This window comes from Cetorhinus maximus, chromosome 6, assembly GCF_964194155.1.
Source record: "Cetorhinus maximus chromosome 6, sCetMax3.hap1.1, whole genome shotgun sequence".
NCBI lineage: Eukaryota > Metazoa > Chordata > Chondrichthyes > Lamniformes > Cetorhinidae > Cetorhinus > Cetorhinus maximus.
In genome coordinates this window covers 125,213,158-125,238,665 of record NC_135884.1, presented here as the reverse complement: position 1 = coordinate 125,238,665, position 25,508 = coordinate 125,213,158, and the positions used below count along the sequence as shown (strand labels likewise).

Genomic DNA, 25,508 nt, shown 5'->3' with positions numbered 1-25,508 from the left:
CAGTTTTTGTGTTACAGGCAAATGTACAGTGGGATTGGAATTGAGACTATCCAAACTCATGCCATATTATGACCTTTACCGCTAGACAGGGGATTTTCATCCCATCAGTCTCAGCTGGATTCAAGCTCTTAACACTATCATATCGTGGATAATGATAAGGAGTGTAGGCAACAAGCTTGGACAGTGCACACAACAGCACAATGAATCTTGAACTTCAAGTCCATTATAAAGGAAGTAGTAGCCTTATTAAAAATGGATACTGGACATTAACTGAACTATAGAGGATAGGATGTGCCAGAACTAGTTAAAAACACCGATCCTCCAAAATCACATTTATAATCAAAACAGTGAGACTCACAGACACACATTCTTTATTGAGAACTGGAAGAGGATAACAGTTAGCAATTAAAGAATTGCAAGCTAAACAGACCTTAAAAGTAATTACTTTACAGTTAAATATTGCCATCTTACAAAACATACCACAACACAGCACAGCAAACATGAATGTGATTGAAGCTCTCAAAAAGATAATGGACAGATTTTAGATTTAACTAGGATTAGAAAAAAATATGCATTCAGCATTAAGGCAGGAGGAAATAGTCCTAGTGGATTATGAACAATGGCCTATGAACAATTGAGGAGCTGATGAGAGATCCAGACATCTATGCAAGTACTATTGTTATTTTCCCTCTGTAAATTATATCTATGGCCCAGGCATGGGGTAGTTGATGATTTTATTTGGGACCATCCAATCTGCATAAATTTTAATGGTAAACTAGTTCACATGGAAAAAAAGACTTGTATTTATATAGCGCCTTTCGTGGCCTTGGGACACCAAAATTGCTTTACAGCCAATGAAATATTTTTGAAATATAGTCACTCTTGTAATCTATTTGCACAAGCAGCAAGGTGAAAAATGACTAAGTCTGTTTCAGAGATAGCAGTTAAGGGATAAATATTGGCGAGAACACTAACACTTTAAGGCAGTTTTCTAATTGAACGTGTTTCCTCCAAGCTACAGGAAAACAAAATTTTACATTTAAATTGAAGGAAAAATTGAGTTAACTTAACTTGTACTGGCTCACTGATTAAGGTGTCAGCAATTTGTTTTTAAAATCAGTCTTCTAACTTTAATAAATATTGCCAAAATGGACAAATTTAAGTAGTACATTGGAACACCTTATTACATACTACATTTAAAATGCAGTACTAGAATGAAAAAACACATCTGGCATTTCAAAATTGTCCCATGGTTTGTGAGTTGATATGATGAATTTCAGCTTCCACTAACACAAACTTATTTAATTTAGTTGGTGTCATCCAAATAACATTTAGGCATGTAGTATGACACCAACGACAAGCAGTAGTCTATCACCAGTCATACTTCTATCTGCAAAGTGAAGTAGAAAAAATTCCAAATTGGTTCACTGAACACCTGGCACTTTTTCAAAGTTCATTTTTAATCATTGTTTTTCCATTGCTGGCACAAAGCAGATTGTGTCACGGTGCAAAGATCTTTTTTCCCTTACCTAAAGTCAATGCATAGCCATCTTTACAACTTGGGTCTTCCAATAATGCATCACCCTCAAACTGGTACTTAAGGCATCAGCCTTGGCTCAGCTGCACGCTCAGCCAAGACACAAAGCTCTAGGTTCAAGTCCCACTCCAGAACTTGAGCACAAAAACCAAGGCCGTCACTCTGATGTAGTACTGGGGGAGGTGCCATCTTTCAGAACAGATGTTAAACCAAAGCTGTCTGCCCTCTCAAGCGATATAAAAGATCCCATGACATTTTTTTAAAAAGAGGAGAGTTATCGCTTGTAGTTGCCCAAACTTGCCATCAATCAAAGTCACAAGAACAGATTAACTGGTCATTATTACATTGCTCTTTGTGGGAACTTGCTGCACACAAATTGGCTGCTGCATTTCCTACAGTACAACAGTAACTAATTTTCAAAAGTACTTCATTGGCTGTAAAGCACTTTGGGACGTCTGGTGGTTGTCAAAAGTGCTAAGCCTTTCTTCATTGTTCAAGTTGAGACAGCTCTCAGTAGATGATCAGCTGTATTTTGTAGATGCAGAAAAAGTTGTGTACAAACAGACGTCAAGTTTTATAAAAATGAAAATCAAAAACCTCAACTTATGAACTCTCAAAGTTGAGAGTTCAAATGAACAAAATGGAAATTGCTGCCCTAAAATAGAAAGGCTTCCAGTGCAGAACATAGATTAAAGGCAGCTATATGCACCATGCACATCACTCCTGACCATTCATAGATCAGTCTCTCCAGCAGTCGCAATGCAAACTGATAGCTTTCTCTTTCCCTGCCTAAATACTTTCTTTAGGTCTCTATATCTACCACTCTTTGGAAGGGAAGTTTAAGGTTGGTGTTCCTTCATGGCTACTGCCACTGACACTCCGCAATCAAACAAGTTAGTTTACACAGAGATGGGACGAGATTAGCTAGGAAACATTCTTGTTTTTACAAAGGTCTGCACCCAATACAGGAAAAAAGCCAAGAATTGTTGATGAATAACAGATAGATGACATCAAATGCTACTGGAGGCTAAGATTTGTAACCACAAGATCTCTGAAGTCAAATGGTCTATAATAGCTGCTGCGCACATACCATATTCCTTCAATTCTCAAGTATTCAAATAGTTACTGTATCAAATTTTGGCACCTGAAATTTACCGGAGATTGTCAAGTCTTTCCTGCACCACTGTGCAACCATGTGACTGTCCAGGGCTATCTATTTTGAATTGATTCATTTTTTGCCTTCTCCCGCGTTACTCAATAATAGAGTTTAGCAGATAAAATTATGCAGTCTTGCACCTAAGTAAAATGGGTCTAAGTTTGTTTTAAGTAAAGATCTGTGCATAGCTATTCTATCCATATAATCAATCACCCAATGATTGTGTTCTAAGTAGTATATGCTGGGGGGAATGACAAAACATTGGTTCAAATCAAGTAATGACCTGCTTGAGTTTTGTTCCTGTTGTTTGTACATATAACCCAAACATCAACGCTAGTGCTGACTTTCATTCGTATTTTTGTTTGTATGTAAGCAATTTAGTACACATCGAAAGCCATATTAGACAGAACATATACGATTTAAGAAAACTTTAAAAGGTCAAAAAAGCATCAAAATATTGATGTTTCCCAGGATCATGCAAAGATACAATGAAAGGAAAATTGGATATTCACATCCAATGAACAAAATGGCAACCCCCATTTAATTTTTATTCGCATCTTGTGTAGAAGCTCAATGACAGATCATGAGGAAACATGCCTATGATATTTAGTCAATGAAGTGGCCAATCTATATCCTTCCCATCGCTATGGTTATCCAGTCGACAGCAGCAGGCGCTGAGACAGCTACCTCAAAAAGCGCCAACTCTTCGTTCCCTGAATCTCTTTAGCTGATAAGCAAAATGGCTGGAATGTGGCTGATAGCCGGTCTATCACAGAGGGGAGTTTTCAAAAACCCACAATCATCCCACATATCGTCATCCTGCCTTCAGCTCCAGACCACAGAACAATTAATATTCACAACAATTGCTGCTCTAATGGCAGGCTGCGAGATAGTGATAGGATTCTGCAATATAGTATCTTACTAATAAACACTACACCATTTCACTGACACATTCTTCATGGCAGTGATGGAATTCCATCCCGATTGTTGAGAAACACTTTGAACTTTTGTTAAGTTTGAGCCCAACTATTTAAATCTACAAATCAGCTCTTTGAAATCAATGTGGAATGCAACAAAACCCAGAAAATAAAATGAAATGTAAGTTTCAACTTAAGAAACTAAAAGTGTTAATTTCTTAACTTTTAAAATAGTATCAGACTACTACAATTATGCTGATGAACATGCACATTAGACATTGAAGCTATTGCTTACAATTTATGTCAAATTAGAGGATATGCAAGTTACAGACTCTTCAAGGACAATCAAGATGCCTGAGTGGTTAAGAAATTTATGATCAATTTTCATATAAGGTTCAGGTTACCAAAAGACCATTGCAACTCAGTTTCAACTTGAATACTGCTGAAAAGAGAGGCATGTTGTCGAAGTTTTTCACCTTGTACTCATCAGGACAAATGCAGGAATGCCAAAATTCAAATGGTCACAACAATTTGTACTACAGGAGAAAAAGGGTGCTGATTGGTTGGCAAGTCAGCTCTGATTGGCTGAGGCAATGCCCTGGAGAAAACAACGGGGAATTATAGGCTCCCCAAGCTCCTGGGTAATTCAAACAAAAAAGTGCAAGCGTTGAACATATTTCTTTTATTTGCAGAGAACTGGTTCCTGCAGATAAATATATGTCGTTTCTAGCAAGCATAAATGAGCCACATTACTAGTTTCAGCTTACTATATTTTCTACAAATGTTTATAATTATACATTTGTGCCACAACAGTTATGTGCTTCAGGAAACTGCTGAATGGGTCAATATTGCCTCGGTGCAAAATACAACTGTGCAAGATAGCTACAGAACAAAGGAAATAGAAGCAGGAGTAGGCCATTTGAGCCTGTCCTGCCAACCTGACAGTGTGTATTGTTAGGATCCCCAGCTGAGGTTGCCCCTGGACAAGCCAGGTCCCAGAACGGAACCCAGCTTGACAGGTCCTAACTTTTATTTGTTTCCTTAGATACATGAAGAGTAGCTACTGAACAGAGACACAGGAGTCAGCTGATGAACTTCTAACAAAAGAATAAAACATTTATTGGACAAGAAAAGATGAGCAATATTACAATGCCCCTTTACCCACAACTATGCCTTTACAGGTATATACAGATTTGTAACGATAACACAAGTTACAAAACCCATCTTACAGTCTAATGTTCACAGTAAGTACACAGTCCATGTAAACCAATAGGCACCCTGCGGTCGGACACACCACACTTTGAAACCAAAAGGCAGATGCCACCTCAACGAGATGCTATGGATCTCTCTTCAACTTCCCCAGATGCTTGTCACACCATGAGCCAACCAGTCTCACTGAACGCCGTCTTTCACACAAGGGTTTCCAATCTCCACTTTCCAAGAACTCACTTTGGAATTTTCTCCCAATCCGACACTTTCTCTCAGATGCCTTTCGCAGTGATTCACCTGCAGGGTTTCAAAATCTCCTTCCAATGTTCCTCTCCTGTGGGTCACCATGTGCATTCAGCCTGTCTTCCAGGCACTCCCTCTCACTCACTCAGCCATCAACAGTAACACTGCTTCACATGCCCATAGCAAAGAGTTACAGACCTTCAGTTGTCTCTTTGGACCTTCTGGCCTCTTGCAAGCTGATCTCACCTTAAATCTGCTTTCTGCAGCTTTTGTCTCTTTAAATCTGAAGTTTGGAGCCTTTCTCTCTGCCCCTCACTCTTAAGTTCACTAAAGGACCTTTCCCAGGTTCCTGTCCTTCCTTTGACTAGAAGGCCTGCTTGGGACTTTCTCCTGCTCCACACCCCTGGATTATTTTCTTTAGTTTGGGACTTGCTATCTGTCCCTTTTCCTCCAGTCTCTCTTTAGCAGCTACTTCCAGCCACTTTTAGCTCTTGGTGCTGGCCATCTGTCCCTTCTAGGTGGCTTCTGTTTAGCAGCTATCTTCAAAACTGAACTCCAACAATTTCCAAATCAAAGTACTGTTTCTAGCTTGTGTGTGTGTGTCTGTGGGAGGGACCTGCCTCTCTGCACCCCTGTTGCTAGGCAAAAGCACTGTTTTTTCTACTCTTGTGTTTGCTTAAGTTGTAAAACTCTCATTAGAAATGCAAGCATCTTTTAAAGTGAAAATAAAACTCAATTTGACCTTTCTTAACACAGAGATACAGAAATACAAATCAAGTTTAAACATTAAAGCTAAAACTCATTCCTAACACCCACAAATACCAATATAACTTACTTAAACGGTCTCTATTTACTGACAATATTGAACGGAGTCCCTGATAGTGCCAGGAGATACCTGACTGGAACCTGGTGCAATTTTTGTTTGATAAAGCCTCCTCCCCCCCATTCTCCCATCATCCCAATACTGCTCACTGACTATTAATGGAAGTGGAGAACACGCTCTGAGACTATTTAATTAAGTGCCAAGTGCAACACCATGTGGGAATTTCCTATATGACCCAGTGAGGAGCTTCAAACCACATGTCAAACACACCCTCAAACTACTTTTTTTCATCTTTGCATCATTCTAACCTCTGTCCCTACTTGTGTACCAAAATCTTTTTCCACATTTCCAGACTTGATTTCTCTATAATTCCAACTCATCCAAACTTCCACACCCATCCCTCATTTTGTCTTACAATAAGTTCTAGTACCTATCTCTTCTCACATCCCTCAACACAGAAGACAAAGATGAGGGATTTTTGAGTGAATAAGTCCCCCTTGCTTTTTAGTTCTCCAACATCCTCCAGTCCTAATCCCATAGGAAAGGTTGGACAGGCTGGGCCTGTATCCATTGTAGTATAGAATAATAAGAGGTGATCTTATTGAAACATATAAAAGGTCCTGAGGGCACTTGACAGAGTGGATATTGAAAGGATGTTTCCCCTTGTGGGACAAGCCAGAACTAGGGGACACGGTTTAAAAATAAGGGGTTTCCCATTTAAGATGGAGGTGAGGAGAATTCCTTTCCCCTCAGAGGGTCATGAGCCTGTGGAACTCTCTTCCCCAGAGAGTGGTGGAGGCAAGGTCATTGAACATGTTTAAGGCAGAGGTAGATTGACTCCTTTGTTAGTCAAAAATCTAAGGTATTGACGGTATGCAGGAAAGTGATGTTGAGGCCATAATCAGACCAGCCATGATCTTATTGAATGGCGGAGCAGGTTTGAGGGGCCGAATGACCTATTCCCACTCCTAATTCATATGTTTGTATGTTTGTTTGTTTGTATCTCAAACCTCCTGCTGTTGCAATTCTGGCCTACTAAGTATTTAACATGCTAGAACTCTTCCCCGAAATCACTCTACGCTGTATCTCATCCCATCATCAAAAGCCTCGTTAAAACCTCATTATCACAGCCTCTTCGGTCACTTCCCCAATTTCTATGATGATCTGCAATGCTAAAATCTCTGTGCAACAATTTACACTTGTTTAGAACTTACAAAGGATTTGCGGAGAATGGGAATAATAGGAGTTGAAGGCATTAAAAGTTATTTAGATACAATGTTCGATAATGCATGGCAGTATCCCTCAGGCTGCAATAACACATCACAAAAATAGCAACCACCTACTAAAAAGGTCAACGCATTCAATAAGTGCAGCCCAAAGTGCAGCCCCTTCTCTCGACTTAAAAAGTGTTTAGCACCCTAGCAACCTGCAAGATCGTCAACCCCTGTAAGCGTTTGGCATTAATTTGGCCAGGAAACTTGAGCAGAATTTCCATAAACAACTGCAAGAATAAAATACTGGAATCACTGAATCAGAGGTGGCTTAGATGGTGACTATAGTGACCATCAAATTTAGACTGTAAAGAGAATCACAAGATAGTGAAATGTGATCATCACCATCAAAAAAATGCTTTGACAATAGAGATGTTGAAGTGAAAATGACAAGGGGGGGGGGTGTGGCTGTTGCTGGATATAGCACAAGTTTATAAAATTCAGAGGGTTTGAGGTAGTGAATGGAAAATATGAAATGTTGTTCTCATTGGTTGGCAAATTATTAATACCCTTCATTATATACACACAACTCTGTTTGATAGTTTGGATACAAATACAATTTACTGGCTTATAAATTAGTCATGCAATCACAAGTTAACAAAGTCTTCAATTTCTTACTTCTTTGGTTTCACTCAAGAAAGTTCTCAGTTCATGAGCATTTGGTGTATTTTGCAAGTTATTGATCATCCAGAGGAAATGCCTGCTCATTATTGTATCCTTCTTGAAGAACATCACACTAATGAGTGCACATTACAGAACAAAATGGCCTTTCTCCAAAAAGTAAAATATAATTTTCTATTAAGTTTGAAGGGCACTGGTATTGAAAGTGTGTGGAATAGTCTGCTAGCCAACCCCTCAAGCGAGAATGAACATGCCACGTGCATGAAAGAACACTCGGGAATTAAATATGTATTATGAAAAGAATAAACATGACAAAATTACACCCAACCTAGAAAATAATTTACAGATATTACTGCAATACATTGAAAAAAACTCTCCTTCTGGCCAACTTCAGCATATGTTATTTCCCAAGCTACATTAGTATGATTAAATTTTATGCTTATCAACATTATAATCTCCAAAAGCAACAGTAAATAAACATAAAACCAGGAATCATTGTAAATAAGCATCTGTTGTCTTTTTCCCCCAAAACTCTAGTTGTGTAACTAATCAGGTTATTAGAAAACCTGACAGCTCTGCTATTACGTTACTGAAAATAAACAGCAGCTTTGAATGATAGATTGGCAACATTTCTACATTTACATTAGAAAGTCACCCCTGGAAAGATTCAATGTTTACATTTTAAATGGAAAATAAATGCCTGCTCAGTAACTCCAACAATATAGTTAAGCAACTTTGTCATTGTAGCATAAGCATCATCCTCTAAAGCAGCAAAACGAATTTAGTGAAGTGCATGAGGGAAATTGGGGGGGGTGGTGATTTCAGCAGTAATGTGAAACAGGCTTGTAGTGAACTCATTGCCTGTTCTGCATCTCACATAATTTTCCTTTTCCATTGTGGGAAAGAAAACCTGGCATGATGCAAAATAGGTTGCCAATTCACTACAAGCTCATTTCTGCAAAGCAAAACTTCAGGCAATGAGATCCTATTGCCTCCCTGCCTCCAGTGGCTGGTCCAACACTGGCTGCCCACTCAAATGGAGCAATACATAGCAAAGCAGTTGAATCTTCATATGTCCCTGGCAGACACCTGAAAACTGTCATCTGTATAATTTGATGGCAGTGATGACATTCAGTCCCATTGGTAGTGCAGTGCAGATGGCTGACTATTCTGGCAGAACTTAGTGGTCCAGGTGACACATCACAATCCCTAGGCACCCACTGTTCCTTCAGGCATACATAGCGCTCTCCATAAAGCCCAGACAGTTGACTGATGCAATTAACTGCAATGTCTGAAGTAATACCTTCTGTGACGGCTAAGCTTCCAATGCTCTCTGGGCCTCCCTCTCCTGATAAGAGATGTCACATTCATGATCTTGTCAAAAAACTACATTAGTCACTGTTCTTCTGTGACTCCAGTCCATCTTACTTATTCTTAAACAAATTTGGTATTTTTTATTTTTCAAACATTCCTCCTGATATGGCGTTGGAATATAAAGAGCAGCATTTAAATGCATGCTTTTCCCCAAATTTTCACCATTACTTACTCGTGCCAACGTTTACACCAAGATTCATAAATAGTGGAACACTGACCCCCTCATAGTCTAAACTACACACACCAGATTTTTTCTTTTTAAATGGCAGGTGTCTAATTTATTTCCTAAAATTGAATTGAAATAATGTATCACCACCTCGCCACATACTATTTTTTAAAGTCGAAGTCTTTTCCTCTCCCTCACAACTCTTGGCTCCATAAATGGAAACGAACTTCACACAAGTTTATCAATTCAAAGAGTGGCTAATGACGCAACAGCTTTCAAAGCTTAAATGATAAGGTTAAGGATTTTGCATAGCTTTCATGAACAGTAAAATAGTTATTTTTCCCTGTGGAATTGAACTTAAGTTATCTTCTTTTGTGTTTTTTGTTCAATGTTGCAGAATGACAAGACCAATAGACCATTTAAAGTCAAATTATAGGATCTTGAATACTTCACAATTCCAACAGGTATTGTAGAGCTTTATTGTACATTACAGAACATTAGAAAGGACCTAGAATCAAGGGTTCCGTGAAATAGGCGAGGAGCACAAATTTAATTATGTAGAAATATAAACACTCCCATGATAATTCTACTCAATATATCCGGATTGGATCGATGTTAAGTGTTATGAAATGTTACGTTCGGATACTAAATATTACAAAAGCTGCAACAATGCTAAGATTTGACTTTTGTTTCTGGCTCATTGAGTCAACAGTTCAAGTCAAAGAGAGACTACACCAAATACGCTTATCCCCAACCCATGCATCCCTCCCCTAACCCAACCCTCAGCTCCCATTTCTTTGTCCTACCCATATCCCTCCTTTGTTAGTGAAACTTCTAAGCTTATAAACACTAGGAAAAAATGAGTCACTTGTTTCTGAGTTTAGTATTGGAAAATGGAAGGCAGAAAATTAATAAATGAATGTGGAGAGAAAAGGGAGCAAAGGCTAGAAAATAGTCAACAAAGGCATTTGGCGGTGCTTAATGGTACATTCTTCAATGCAAGAGGAGGACTGCTAATGTTGTACAATTGTCTAAAAAAGCAGAAAGGGATAGATCAACTAATTACAAGCCTAGTGATGAGCAGATTATTGGAAAAATTTTGAGAACAGTATAAGTCATCACTTCAAAAAAGCACAGATAAATCAAGAACAGTCAGCATGGCTGCAACAACACAAAAGCAAAATACTGCAGATGTTGGAAATTGGAAATAAAAGCAAAAATGCTGGAAATACTCAACAGGTCAAGCAGCATCTGTGGAGAGAAACAGAGTTAACATTTCAGGTGGACGGCCTTGATTTGTTAAGGGAAGGGTGTGCCCAACTGATAGATTTTTTTTTGAGGTGATAACAAAGAGAGCTGATGAGGGTAGCGCATTTGATGTGTTTTTTTAGAAAGGCTATTGATAAGATCCCACATGACTCAATGGTCAGAAAAGTAAAAGCCCATGAAATCCAATGGCATATGACAAGTTGGATCCAAAATTAATGAAGTGCCAGTAAGTTACTGGTCGATTAATGTTTTTGTGAATGAAAGGCTGTTTCTAGTGGGGTTCCTCAAAGCTCAGTATTAGGCTCCTTGTGTTTTGTGATATATATTAATGATTTAGACCTAAACAAATGAGGCATAATAAAAGGTTGCAGATGATACAAAAATTGGTAGTGTGGTTGACTGTGAGGAAGAAAGCTGTAGACTGCAGGAAATATCAATAGACTGGTCAGGTGAGCAGAAAAGCAGTAAATGGAATTCAATGCAGAGAAATGTGAGGTAATGCATTTGGGGATGGAAAACAAGGAAAAGAAATACAAAATAAGTAGTAGGACACTGAGCACTCTAGAGGAATAGAGAGACCTTGAACTGCATGTCCACAAATCCCTGACGATAGAAGGATAGGTAGGTAAGGCAGTTAAGAAAGCATACATGATATTATCCTTTGTTAGCCAAGGCATAGAACGTAAGAGTAGGAACGTTATGCTGGAACTGTACAAATGACTAGTTAGGCTACAGCTACTCTGTACAGTTCTGGTCAGTGAATTACAGGAAGGGTGCAGTCATGCTATAGAGGGTGTAAAGGAGATTTGTTTTGGATGTTGCCAGGACTGGAGAATTTCATCTATAAGGGAAGATTGGATAGGTTGCAGTTATTTTATTTGAACTTTCCAACTCTGTCCTCGGAGTCCAAGGGAGGTGCATAACCACTGATGAGGGTGGAAGATTGACTGCCTGTAAGCTTAAGGTCGAGTGTCCTAAGACGCTGATTGATCCCAACAGGGGGTTCATGGAGTCTCTTCGTGAGTTTGTTTGTGATCACAAAGTCAACTACATGAATTCTGCATTCATGATTTCCCTTTCCAGAACAGAATATAGCCTTATGATCTTTCATTTGTCCCTCAACTGCTCTGCGAGTTTCGCTTACTATGTTAGTGTCTGGGCGTCAGAGCTCACGTGCTACTATTGCTGTTCATCTCTTATAAACACCATACCAAGACCGTAGAGCATTATTATTAATGCTGTCTTCGAATGATCTTGTGAATCAAGTTGGGGGGGGGAAAAGAACAAACATTAGCATCCTTCAAGATACAGATATGCCAAGTATAGAGGCCATGATATTCTTACATCAGCCGATATGGATGGGGACATGGTGTCAGAATGTCTAATTCAAGACCGCCCAAACAGGTGCTCTAGCCGGGGAGCACACTCACATGGGAGCCAAAAGAAACGTGCAAAGCCAATCTCAAAGTCTCTATGATGGTCTGCTGTACTAACATCAACACATGAGAAGCAATCGTGGCTGAAATGGTGTCCCATCTTCAAAAACGATATCAAGACCATCCAATAAACAAAAGCAGCTATTGAGAGAGAACACTAAGAGGGATGGAAAAAGAGGGCAGCTGCTTGAATCAACAATCCATCACCATCTCCACCGGCCAATAGTCAATATCCTCACTGTGGGAGAGCCTACAAGGTGAAAATAGGGCTCATAAGCTATCTGCAAACCCACAGCCAACACTGACATCATACTTAAGCCCAGCTATCTGCAACAAAGAATAATCCGCGACACTAGGGTTTGCCAACGATGATTTTCTTTGAAACAGAGGAGGCTGAGGTGAGGCTTCGTTGAGGTGCGTAGAATTATGAGAGGCCTAGATTGAGTGGATAGGGAGAATCTATTTTCCTTATTGGGACATAGATTTAAAGTAATTGGCAGGAGGATTAGAGGGGAATTGAGCAGAATTTTTTTCGGCTAGAGTGCAATGGGGGTCTGGAACTCACTGCCTGAAAAGGTGGTAGCGACAGAAACACTTAATCACATTTAAAAAGCTGGCCCCTGAAGTGCCACAACTTACAAGTCGATGAACCAAGAGCTAGAAAGTGGGATTAGGCAGGATAGCTATTTTACGGCCGACACCGTCATGATGGGCTGAATGGCTTCCTTCAGTTTTGTAAATTTCTATGATTTTATGGTAAACTTGCAAAAAAGGAATTGGGACTAGGTTGGGCTGATGGTACACAGGAACATTGCTGGGGAGGCCAACCCATTGAGACCTCAGCCCATTGCAGCAGGGATTAATGATGTCCCAAGCATGACAGGCCAGCAGCCAAAGCAGTCAGGGACATGTAGTGGTTCAAAACTGGATGATCAGAGATTGAAAAGAAGGAAGGACGGGCTGACCAAAAGTTCAAGGTGATGAGAAATAAGGACAGGCTGAATAACGAAACTTAAAATTTGGGTGAAATTAACTGAAAATGTAAAGATTTAAGATTTAAATAAACTTTATACAGCATGCTTACTTGAGCCTATACTTGGGAGAGTTAAATGATAAATATAATGCTGAGCATAGATACCTAATATTTAAAGGTCTTACTAGGATAGGTCACTTAGATGTAACACAATCGTAACAAGAACTGAGTGTAACAAGCAACGAATGCATGCCAAATATGTACACTAGGAGATGGGAATAATTTGATCTGATCTTATGATCTGAAGTGGGTATTTAAGTCTTTCACATGTGTGTTTCTTCAATCTTTTTGAAGGTGGACAAAGAAAACACATGTCAGATATCAGGTGTTAAGCTGCTTTATTTCACAGCAAATTAACATAAAGAATGTTATGTTTTAATGAAAGCCATTGACCTGAAATGTTAAATTCTGTTCCTCCATCCATAGATGCTGCCTGGGTATTTCCAGCATTTTGTGTTTTTATTTCCGATTTTCAGCATTTGCAGTATTTTGTTTTTGTAACAGTCATGTTTGGATCCACAGGACAATTGCATTCGGATATTACAACAACTTATATTTTTTTATAGCTTTTTAACATAATGAAACGTCCTAAGGCACTTCACAGGGGCATTATAAAACAAAGCATGACACCGAGCCACATAAGGAGGTATGAGGTTAGATGACCAAAAGCTTGGTCAAAGTGGCATGTTTTAAAGAGTGTCTTAAAGGAGGAATGAAAGGTAGAGAGGCAGAGAGCCATGCGGGGGATGGGGGGGTGGGCATGGTAATCCAGAGGTCAGGTCTAGGTAACTGAAAGCATGAGCATAGTGGAGTAATTAAAATTGGGGATGCTCAAGAAGCCAGAATTAGAGGAGTACAGATATTTCAGAGGGGTATGTGGCTGGAGAAGATAAGAGATAGGGAGGAAGCAGATTATGGAGGGCTTTGAAAGCAAGGATGAGAATTTTAAAATCGAAACATTGTTTGCCCGAGAACCAATGTCGGTCAGTGAGCACAGGGATGATTGGGGGATGGAACTTCCTGTGATTTAAGGCACAGGCAACAGAAATCCGATGATCTCAAGTTTGCAGAAGGTAGAATGTGGGAGACCAGTAAGCAATGCGTTGGAATAGTCAAATCTAGAGATAACAAATGAGAGTTTTGAGCAGATGAGTTGAGACAGGGGTGAATTCAGGCGATGTTACAGAGATGGAAATAGGCAGTCTTAGAGATGGCATAGATATGGGTCAGAAGCTCGTTTTGAGAGCAGGAAGCGAAGTCGTTGCAAGTAATTCTCTGGCTATTAGATAGGTAAGAATGGAATGAGATGAGAGTAGTACCCCAACCCTCCCCCCCGCCCCCTCACCCCACCACCACCAGCTGGATGCATGGATAGGCATTGGAGTAGGATGGTGTGGACAACTGTGCCAAAGGCTGCAACCAGGTCAAGAAGAACAAGATAGGAATGTTTACTTTTGTCATAGTCACATTGCCTATCATTTGTGAGTTTAATAAAAGCTGTTTCAGTACTGTGGCAGGGGTGGAAGCTGGTTGGAGGGTTTCAAACATGGATGAGGAAGGATGAGAATGGATTTTGGAGGTCACTCAAGGGTTTTTGAGAGGAAAGGGAGTTTAGAGATAGGACAGTAGTTTGCGAGGACTATGGGGTCAAGTGCTGGTTTTTACAAAATAATGCTACACTGCTGCTCATCAGCGAGTCATCTCGCTTGACAAACAAAATAGCTTCTAATTAACCCCCTGCATTCTTCTTCCTATCGTGTCAAATTTGTCTTTGCACCTTTCTGTTTGCAAAACCTGACTGCTTTTCTGTTCACAAGAGCAAAAGCTTCCCGACACAAAGGGTGAGGTGTTTATCGATTGCCGAGACATACTAATGGGTTAATTATTTACAACCTGGGAAGGAACAAGATGAAAGCTTATTCATCAGCATTTCGTCCACTCATAATCTCAGTGGATTTCAAAAAAAATACACAAATACATATTTAAACATGACTTTTTTCCCAAAGTCTTTGTGAAATATTGCCAAAAATATCCTGAAATGCAATAATTATTCAAGTGAAGATATTTCTTTTCAGGCTATAACCAGAACCTTTAACTGCGCAAAACCATTGATCTTACCTGGCATATGCCACACTTCTGAATCCTTCTTCTTGCCTGTTGACCACTTCGCTTCCTGTTCTTCAGGAGTTTTTGGTACATCCTGCAACCCTTGGTCTAAAATTAAAAAGGCACTTGTTACTGAGAGTTTAAATGAATCAAAATATTTTTAATGTCATAAAGAAGGAATAAATATTATTCATAATTTTCCAATTAGCACAATGCTTTTCACACATGAATTAACTTTTTAAATTTTTTTTTTAAACTTTGCACATAGCCAGAGCTTTGGACCCATCCCATAGACACTGAAGATTTTTTTACTGATTTAAGTAGAGAAATACCAAGGCAGATAGCTATATGGCAGCAAACAGTTCATTATACTGCCTATTGTTAAGTGGGGGAAAAAAAATCAATGTTAATATTTTTCGAGTAGTGCCACAACAGGGAAGGACTCTAAATCTTTGAGGGACATAGCTGGCAGTTTTAATTGCCTGAAGTCCTGGTAACTCAAATTCTTCTTTGAAAATACAATGATGTGATGAGCATGAAGATCCTTTAATGTAGAGTAGAATTATTTATATTAAGATCAGAAAGTATCCTCAGCAGGCCTATTTATTGGACTCTCTAAATGTTACTTTTAAAAATAATTACTTTGATATATTAACAATCTATTAATTGTGCAGAAGGCAATTCATATCCTTTGCCATATCCAGGCCAAATAAACTGCGAACATAAATCACCGACCTAGTTTATAGACATATGAAGTTCCTTCTTTAGTTGATATTGTTTTGATTTTACATATTTCACCGGCAAAAGCAGCTCTATCTTAAAACCACAGGGCATTCAAATTCTATATACATTGGGGAATCGCCCCGTGAACAAGAAACCCCCTATTAGCAAGAAATTTGATTCAATGTGTCGCAGAGATGCAGACAGGGCCCAGCACTGGAGCAAGTGGAATTAAATACATGTTGCCACTTGAATGCATACCCTCTTGCTGTGCTGTGGGTGCATGCTATAAGTGGTGATGCAAACTCGCAACTTCTACTGTCTGGAAGGACAATGATAGCAGGTGCACGGGAACGCCATCGTTCCCAAGTCTGTAGTCATTTGCGTACATCCAAGTTCCTTCAATATATGTCCAAGTCACACACAATCACACTTAATAAAATCTCCCTTCCAATTTTCTATCTTGGATGCTGTCGAGGTAAGAATGCTTACCCATTCTCTTCTGTGCTAAATACATTACTGTTTAACTGAAACTTCTCAATTACCTTCGAGCATAAAGCTTAGTTTCTGGTAGAACAAATATTCTGAATCTAAAGTTGTGGCAAAGGCATAAATTTGGGGGTGAAAAATCTTCAGCAAATGCCCGTGTCTGTGAAATGAGGCATGAACGCCAAATCACACCCATCTCAGAAATGCTGACTGGACAGTTTTTAAACTAATTCTAGAAGAATTCAAGATTACAGTTTTTAAACTTTCCACCCAAATGGCAATTAAGCATTATGCAAATGCATGGCTTTTTACATTTACATCATTAATATGCTGCACTTTTGAAGTACATGCATACTTTTCCTCAACTCAGCCCCATAAGTGCAGCATCACACTGTTGGGAAAAATAAACTTTAACAACTTTAGGATCATCAGTCTAATCAATTTTCCCCTTTGCCACAATACCTTGAAAACACAAGCAGCAAAACTGCTTTTGGCTCACAGAGCCATCTGCATCATTGTTCTATTTTCTATCAGCGAATAATTCAGCAAAAGTACAGGGAGCAGAGGCATAAAGGGTTAAAATATGACATCAGGTTGCACAAAAGGTTGCTCATTTGTCTGACTGCATAAAATTGAGTGGTAGTGTAATTGAGGTGTTTAAAATGATGAAAGAATTCATTAGGGTAGATAAAGTGAAATAATTTTCCTTGGGTTAGTGAGGACATTGAGAACAAGGGGACAGAATCTTAAAATTATAGCCAGTCCATTCAGGAGTGAAATGAGAAGCACTTCTCCACAAAGTGCAGTAGAAACTTTTGCCCCATTAGGATCTGGATACTGGATCAACTGAAGTTTCAAGACTGAAAACAATAAAGAGCTTTGTTACATTAGGTAAGGGGATATGGAGCAAATGCAGGTATGGGTTTGAGGTACAGATTCACTATGACCGTTGAATGATGGACAGGTTCTAGTGGGTGAATGGCCTACTCCTGTTAGATTCCTGTGAAACCTGCAAACCACAGGTTTTTGTTTGTCTATGGTACTTATAATGTTGCATAAGTTGACTTAGTTTTGTATTTATCACTATAAAGAGAACCAAATGAATTAACACAATTGAAATCACAAATATCCTGGATTAATAATCTTCTTTGGGTTAATTTCAACACTCCCATAATTCCATTCACTATAACTCTACCCAGATAGATCTCCCAAAGCTCACTGTTGAGAAGATAAATTACATTAACTGGTATTTTTTGTAACCATTATTTCTAACTAATGAGCAAAACTCATGCAAAGTACAGTGGGTCACAGGAAGGGAGTCATGCTATGGCTATCTGAAAAGTTATCTAAATAATGTATTGGAATTATTTGGTTAATGTAGTGAGTAATGGTGTGTCTTAACAACTGTCACAACATGCTTTCATAGCAACTTGATAAATTCTATATTTATGGCAGCAAGATTTCTTTGATAAGTTTACCTCATTAGCCTGTATATGACAGTGCTATAGATTATCGCCCAAAGTGCATGTTTGTCTTTATATTGCAGCCATGATAACTAACATTTTCAAATTGATGTGTCATAACCAGCTATTCTGCCACGTCATTAACTTTCAGATTATCCATACTGAATGGATAACAAAATTATCACATAAATCAAAAAGCTTTCAATTTTTTAAAATAAATTATAAAAGCAATAACAGAAAACATGCTATCCCAATTTTAAATTCTCATCTTCTCATGTATAAAGTAAGTTGATTGGAAATACAGCTTTCCTCCATGACCTTAATATTGTTATCAACTTATCATTTTGACAAACAAACCAGTACCAGGTGTAACATACACACTGCTTCCAAACTCCCTAACCCTAATCCCTGTCCTAGCTCACATCTGATAAGTACACACTTCCCTTTTATACAGCGAGGGCAAAGTCTGGTAAAAACAGACGGCCTTTTCTGGAGCATTTCCAAATAATTTTCCTAAACTTGTTTTTTTTTTGAGTGCATACTCTGAAAGAAAAAATGAATGATAGTGGGCAAGGGTAAAATTGTGTGGCCCAACTTTCAAGTATAAATGTAAGGCTAAGCTAGACACCCTAGATCTTCCTCAGTTCTGTTACTACTCTGCAGATTACTATACCAATAACTGGTCTAACATGAGGGGATACTTCCACATCTTGGTACTGGAGTTTGAATATCTGCATCAAAACTAGTCAGTAAGCCACATAATTATGCATAAATGAGATATGTAAAACCATGCCATATCAGCCTAATCAGGTGGATATAAAGATTTCATGGCAGTATTTGAAAAGGAGGAGGGAGTTCACTCAGTGCACTGGCCAACATTTTTCCCTGAACCGACAGCATTAAAATAGGTTAACTCGGCAATCATTTCACTGCTGATGGTTGGACATTGATGGTGTGCAAAGTGCCGACAATACAACACCAACCACGCTTCAAAAATAATTCATTTGCTATCAGGCACTTTGGGATGCTCGAAGAAAGTGAAAGATATAACACAAAGGTAAATTCTTCCTTTCTTTGCAATACACCTGAATTGAGAAGGCTGTTGTGAACACCGAGCATTCAGGGCCCAAAGCATAATAGATGTAATTTATCAGGATTTTCAAAAGGCCTTCGATAAAGTGCCCCATAATAGACTAATGAATCAGGTCAGAGTGTGTGGAGTCAGGGGACAACTGGCAGAATGGATTACTAGCTAGCTTCAAGACAGAAGGCAGAGAGTGCGAATAAAACATAGTTATTCCCAGTGTCAGAAGGTGGAAAGTGGTACATGTTTTACAGTAATCAATGCTGAGACCACTGCTGTTCACAATTTACATTAATAAGTTGGACTTTGGAATCAAAAACACAATTTCTAAATTTGTGGATGACATCAAATTGGAAGGGGGGGTAGTCAATACTGAGGAGGACTGCATTCCAGGAGGACATTAATAACCTTGCAGAATTGCAGGAGTTCAACACAGATAACAGAGGTAGTACATTTTGATAGGAAGAATAGGGAGATCGGCTATTACTCGGAAGGTGCAAGTCCATGTGGGGTAGAGGAACAAAGATCCTCAGAGTACAAATACATCAATCACTAAAAGTTGCGCCACAAGTTAGCAAGGCCACAAAAAAGCAATCCAAGCATTAGGTTTTATTTTTGGAGGGGTAGAATTGAAAAGTAACCTGTATTGAACGTTGGTTAGGCCACACTTATTTACTGCTTGAAGGTCTGATCACTTTTTATCAAAAGAACATACAGACACTGAAGGGGGTGCAGAGAAGATTTACAAGGATAATACCAGAAATGGTTGGATAACAATAAAAGGAGAGAAAGGCTGGGCCTCCTCTCTTGAAAAAAGGCAGCTGCTGGGTGATCGAATAGACGTCTTTAAATTGATTAAATGTTTTGATTGGGTGCATACAGAGAGAATGTTTCCACTTGTAGGGAAAAGCATAACTAATACATCAATATAAGATAGTCATAAAGAACTCCAATATGGAATTCAGAAGAAACCAAAGTGGCAAGCATATGGAACTTAATACCACAGTGGTTGAAGTGAATAGTATAGATGTATTTAAGGGGAAACTAGATGATATATGAGGGAGAAGGGAATAGATGGTTACAGTGGTTGATTTCGATGAGGAAAGATGGGAGGATGCTCGAGTAGAGCATAAAGGCCAGCAACAGTAGCAGAATCGGACAGAGTCAGCATGGATTTAAGAAAGGGAAATCATGCTTGACAAATCTACTGGAATTTTTCAAGGGTGCAGCTAGTAGAGTTGATGAGGGGGAGCCAGTGGATGTGGTTTGTTTGGACTTTCAAGAAGGCTTTTGACAAAGTCCCACACAAGAGATTAGCGTGTAAAATGAAAGCCATGGGATTGGGGATAGTGTATTGAGATGGATAGAAAATTGGTTGGCAGACAGGAAACAAGGAGTAGGAATAAACGGGTCTTTTTTCCGAATGGCAGGCAGTGACTAGTTGGGTACCTCAGGGATCGGTGCTGGGACCCCAGTTATTCACAATATATATTATTGATTTAGATGAGGGAACTAAATGTAATATCTCCAAATTTGCAGATGACACAAAGCTGGGTGGGAGGGTGAGCTGTGAGGAAGATGCAGAGATGCTTCAGTGTGATTTGGACAAGCTGAGTGAGTGGGCAAATGCATGGCAGATGCAGCATAATGTGGATAAATGTGAGGTTGTCCACTTTGGTAGCAAAAACAGGAAGGCAGATTATTATCTGAATGACTATAAATTGAGAGAGGGGAATGTGCAACAAGACCTGGGTGTCCTCGTGCACCAGTTGCTGAAGGTAAGCATGCAGGTGCAGCAGGCGGTAAAGGCGGCAAATGGTATGTTGGCCTTCATAGTGAGAGGATTCGAAACAGGAGCAGGGATGTCTTGCTGCAATTATACAGGGCCTTGGTGAGACCACACCTGGAATAATGTGCGCAGATAAGTTTCATGAGGTTTGTCAGAACTGAGTTAAAGGGAGATAGTGCAGAAAATTAAAATGCAGCTGGTAGACCAGGAAATGTATAAATGATGGGCAATAAGAGATTAGCAAAGAACCAAAAGGGGACGGTAATTATGAGCAGATCAATGACACAGGAAACAGATAAGATTGAAGGCAATACTGAAGTTGTAGGGTTTGAGAAATCTGTTGCCAGCATGGTTAAAAATAGTGTGCTACTCCCAAGGTACGAGAATTTGATGCAGTAGTTGTGTGGATGGATCAGGTCATGGGATACGAAGGGGATAAACCAGACCTTGTGGTCCCTATGGAAACCAACAAGATTGGCCAACATGTAATTAGGTTTCAGGGACTGGGGAAAATATTGAAGAAAAGGACTTCAAAACTGTAAATCTCAGAATGGACCCCAATGAAACAGATAAGTTAGGCCGATCAGTGCATGGTGTAGGACAAAGGGTTTCAAATAATTGGCTCATTCCAACCACTTCGAGGAGTAAGAAAGGTCTTACAATCAGAGGCTGCACATTAATTTATTCTGTTGGCCAAGATTAAACAGTTGGGAAGGACTTAATCTGGGGAAGCAGGAGGAGCCGAAGTGTGAATCAAAATGAGGAAGCATGTGTATGTGGCAAGGAATAAACTAAGATGTATTTACATGAATGTCAGACAATTAAATAAATTGAATTAATTAGAAGTATGGCAAGTCAAGTGCTAATAGACATTGTAATATTTGCTGAAAACTATCTAATGCATAAGGATGAGCAGAGAACAAATCTGTACAACTGTGTGCATAGGAAAGGAAATAAAAGGGTGTGGTGGCATATTCATCAGGAAAGGTTTATACTTTGTAAGAGGAAGGAACTTGGAATTAGCAGAGTCTTTTGGGTGGATCGGGAAGACTCAGAATGGTTACAGCACAGAAGGTGCCCATTCGGCATGTCGTATCCATGGTTGTTTCCTGCAAGAGCAACTCAACTAATCCCAATTCCCCCACCTCCGTTCCTGGAGCCCTGCAAGTATTTTCACTTCAGCTACTTATCCAATTCCCTTTTGAAAGCCACAACTGAATCTGCCTCCACCTCTGTCTCAGGCAGTGCAATTCAAATCCTAACCAAACGCTGTGTAAAATGATGTTTCCATTAGCTTTTTTTTGCCAATCAACTTAAATTGATGTCTTTTGATTCTCGACCCCTTTGCCAATGGGAACAGTTTCTCCATATCTACTCTGCCTAGGTCCCTCATGATTTTGAGCATGTATATCAAATCTCCTCTTAACTTTCTCTTTGAGGAAAGCAACTCCAACTTCTCCAACAGAAACAGAAAATGCTGGAAGAAGGGTCTGTTTCTCTCGTCACAGATGCTGCTAGGCCTGCTGAGTTTTTCCAGCAATTTCTGTTTTTGTTTCAGATTTCCAGCATCCACAGTATTTTCCTTTTATCCAACTTCTCCAATCTGTCAATCACATCACTCAAGCCCCTCATCTCTGGAGCCATTATTGTAAATCTTTTCTGCACCCTCTCTAAGGCCTTCACATCCTTTCTAAAGTGCAGTGCCAGAATTGGGACACAATACCGCAGTTGAGGCTGAACCAGTATTTTACAGAGGTTCATCCTCACTTCCTTGTTTTTGTACACTTAGGCCTCTTTTTATAAAGCCCAAGATCCTGTATGAATTTTTAACTACATTCTCAACCAGCCTTGCCACCCTCAACAAGTTGTGCACTTACACCCCAAATCTCCGTGTTTCTCTGTCCACTTTAAAATTATAGCCTTTATTTTAAATTGCTTCTCCTCATTCTTCCTACCAAAATGTATCGCTTCACTCTTCTCTGCACTGAGTTGCATCTACTACATGTCCACTTGTTCCACCAGCCTACGTCCTCTTGAAATCTACCACTATACTCTCCGTTCACAATACTTCCAGGTTTTGTGCCTGGAAATCTGCAAATTTTGAAATTTTGAAATGCACAGGTGCCCAGTGCACCCAAGTGTAGGTCATTAATATACATTAAGAAAGCAATGGCCCTAGTATTGACCTGTGGGGAACCCCACTATATACCTTTTTTCGTCAAAAAACAATGCTCACCACTACTCTGTTTCTTGTCACTCAGTCAATTTTAATTCCATGCTGCCATCATCCTTTTTATTCCATGGGCTTCAACTTTGCAGGCAAGCTGGTTATGTGGCAATTTATCAAACACCTGTAGCAGCAGTGTGTACCATCTACAAGATGTACTACAGGAACTCACCAAGGCTCCTTAGCACCTTCCAAACCCCCAGCCGCTACCATCTAGAAAGAAAAGGACAGCAGACACATGGGAACACCACTGCCTGGAAGCTCCACTCCAAACCACTCACCATCCTGACTTGGAACTATACCACTATTCCTTCACTGTCACTGGACCAAAGTCCTGAAAATCCCTCCCCAACAGCAGTGTGGGTGCACCTACAGCACATGGACTGCAGCAGTTCAAGAAGGCAGCTCGCCACCACCTTCTCAAGGGCAATTAGGGATGGGTAATAAATGCTGGCCTAGCCAGAGACGCCCACATCCCATGAATGAATAAAAAACCTTTTAGAAATCCATGAACACTGCATTACCCTCCTCAGCCCCCTCCATTACCTCATTAAAAAGCTCAATTAAGCTAATCAAATACAATTTGTCTTTAACAGGTTAACAAATCCATGCTGGCTTTCCTTAATTTAATCCAAGTGACTGTAAATTTTGTCCCAGATTATTGTTTCTAAAAACTTTCCCTCCACCAAGGTTAAACTGACCCACCTGTAGTTGCTGGGTTTATCCTGAAACAAGGGTGTAACATTTGCAATGGCTGGTAAAAAATATGTCTGCCACATGTACTGGCTTTGAGTTCAATGGAGTCAATCACTCTCATGAATGGTTGACTGTCACCCTGGCTCCAGTGACAGGTTTTAATTTGGCAATGACCTTTGCTTAATTTTGATGAGTAGAATCACAAATCTCTGAGATTGTCATCATGATACATTTTCTTTCCTCATTCTCCTTGACCTTGCTGTAGCCTTCTAAATAGATGAGCACACCACCGTCCCCCATTAGCTCTCCTCTGCTGCCTACCCTCACTTGGTTATCTCTTACCTATCAAATTGGAGTTAGAGTATTCACTTCTTTGCACTGTTCAAGAAAGACTTGCATTTAAAAAGCACCTGTCACAGCTTCAGAGAGTCTCAAAGCACATTACAGTCAATTAAATACTTTTGCAATATAGACATTGCTGGTTGCAGCCAAATTGAACTCAACAAGCTTCCACAAACAGCGAGCAATGAGGTCATGACCAGACAATCTTTTTTTTTAAAGTGAGTTGGTCGAGGGATAAATATTAGTCAGGACACCGGGGTGAACTCTACCTGGTCTTCAAAATTGTGCCTTGGAATACATATCGGCCAGGATACAGGGGAGAACACCAGGTGGTGTTTGAAGTAGTGCCATGGGATCCGTTACATCCGCCTGAGCAGCCAGACAGGGATTTGGTTGATGTTGCATCTGAAAGTCAGCTCGTCAGTATTGCACCAGAATATCAACCTAGATTTTATGCTCAGTTTTTGACATGGGACTTTAACCCACAATCTTTGTTTTTATCCTTTGAGGGGATGTGGGCATTGCTATCTAGGCCAACGTTTGTTGCCCATCCCTAATTGCCCTTGAGAAGGTAGTGGCAAGCCACCTTCTTGAACTGCTGCAGTCCATCTGGTGCAGGTACATCCACATGCTGTCAGGAAGGGATTTTGACTCAGTGACAGTGAAGGAACAGCGATATTGTTCAGAGTCAGACTAGTGTGGGACTTGGAAGGGAACTTGCAGGTGGTGGTGTTCTCATGCATCTGCTGCCTTTGTCCTTCTAGGTGGTAGAGGTCATGAGTTTAGAAGGTGCTAAGGAGCCTTGATGAGTTGCTTCAGTGCTTCTTGTAGATGGTACACACTACTGCCACGGAGATGGAGGGAGTGTGCGTTTATTGTAGCTCATCCCACCCTCTCTCTCAGATAGTCTCCAGCATTTAACCCCTTCCTAAGTTTTGGTTCCTCAAACTCTGGCATTCAACTACCCGGTTTCTGACCGACTGCTGGCAGTAGCACCTTCAGCCACCTATATAATCCATTCTCTAAAATTCTCTCCACCTCTTTTCTCTTTTAAGACCTTCCTTAAAGCCCACCACTTTGACTAAACTTTTGATCACCCCTCCTGATAATCCCCTGCTTTGGATCAACATCCATTTTTATCTGATTACACCTCCATTAAGCACCTCCGGACAATTTTTTTTACTAGTCTCACTACTTTGTTGTCGCGGTCACTGTCACAGCCACAACAATCACTTGAATAAATACTACATCTCACTAACCATAGTACGCTGGTTTATACGCTGAACCCTGATCTACATCTCCTAGTTCTGTTGTCTTGTGAATTTAACCTCGAAAGCTCAGCATTTCACCAAGCATGCCCCACCCCGCCCCCCCACATCATGTAGCATCAAAATTACTGAAACATGAAAGGCCAACACGAAAAGGAGATGATGCATTGCCTGAGAGGTCTGAAAATTAAGTTGGTGCTCAGGCCACATCAAAGAAATTTCAATCTGTTTGACAAACTGGAAGTTACAATGGTGACAACCTATATGCA

General features: G+C 39.8%; 1 protein-coding gene across 5 annotated transcripts in view; it reads right to left on the bottom strand.

Annotated features, from left to right (window-relative positions):
- The window catches only part of zfpm1 (zinc finger protein, FOG family member 1), a 222,465-nt gene that overhangs the window by 114,457 nt on the left and 82,500 nt on the right, over window positions 1-25,508 (bottom strand). For all 5 annotated transcript variants that reach the window (XM_078544438.1, XM_078544437.1, XM_078544441.1 and 2 more), the window contains exon 3: window positions 15,174-15,269. In XM_078544438.1, coding sequence (XP_078400564.1) covers window positions 15,174-15,269 — 96 coding nt within the window. The remainder of the gene's footprint in view (window positions 1-15,173; window positions 15,270-25,508) is intronic.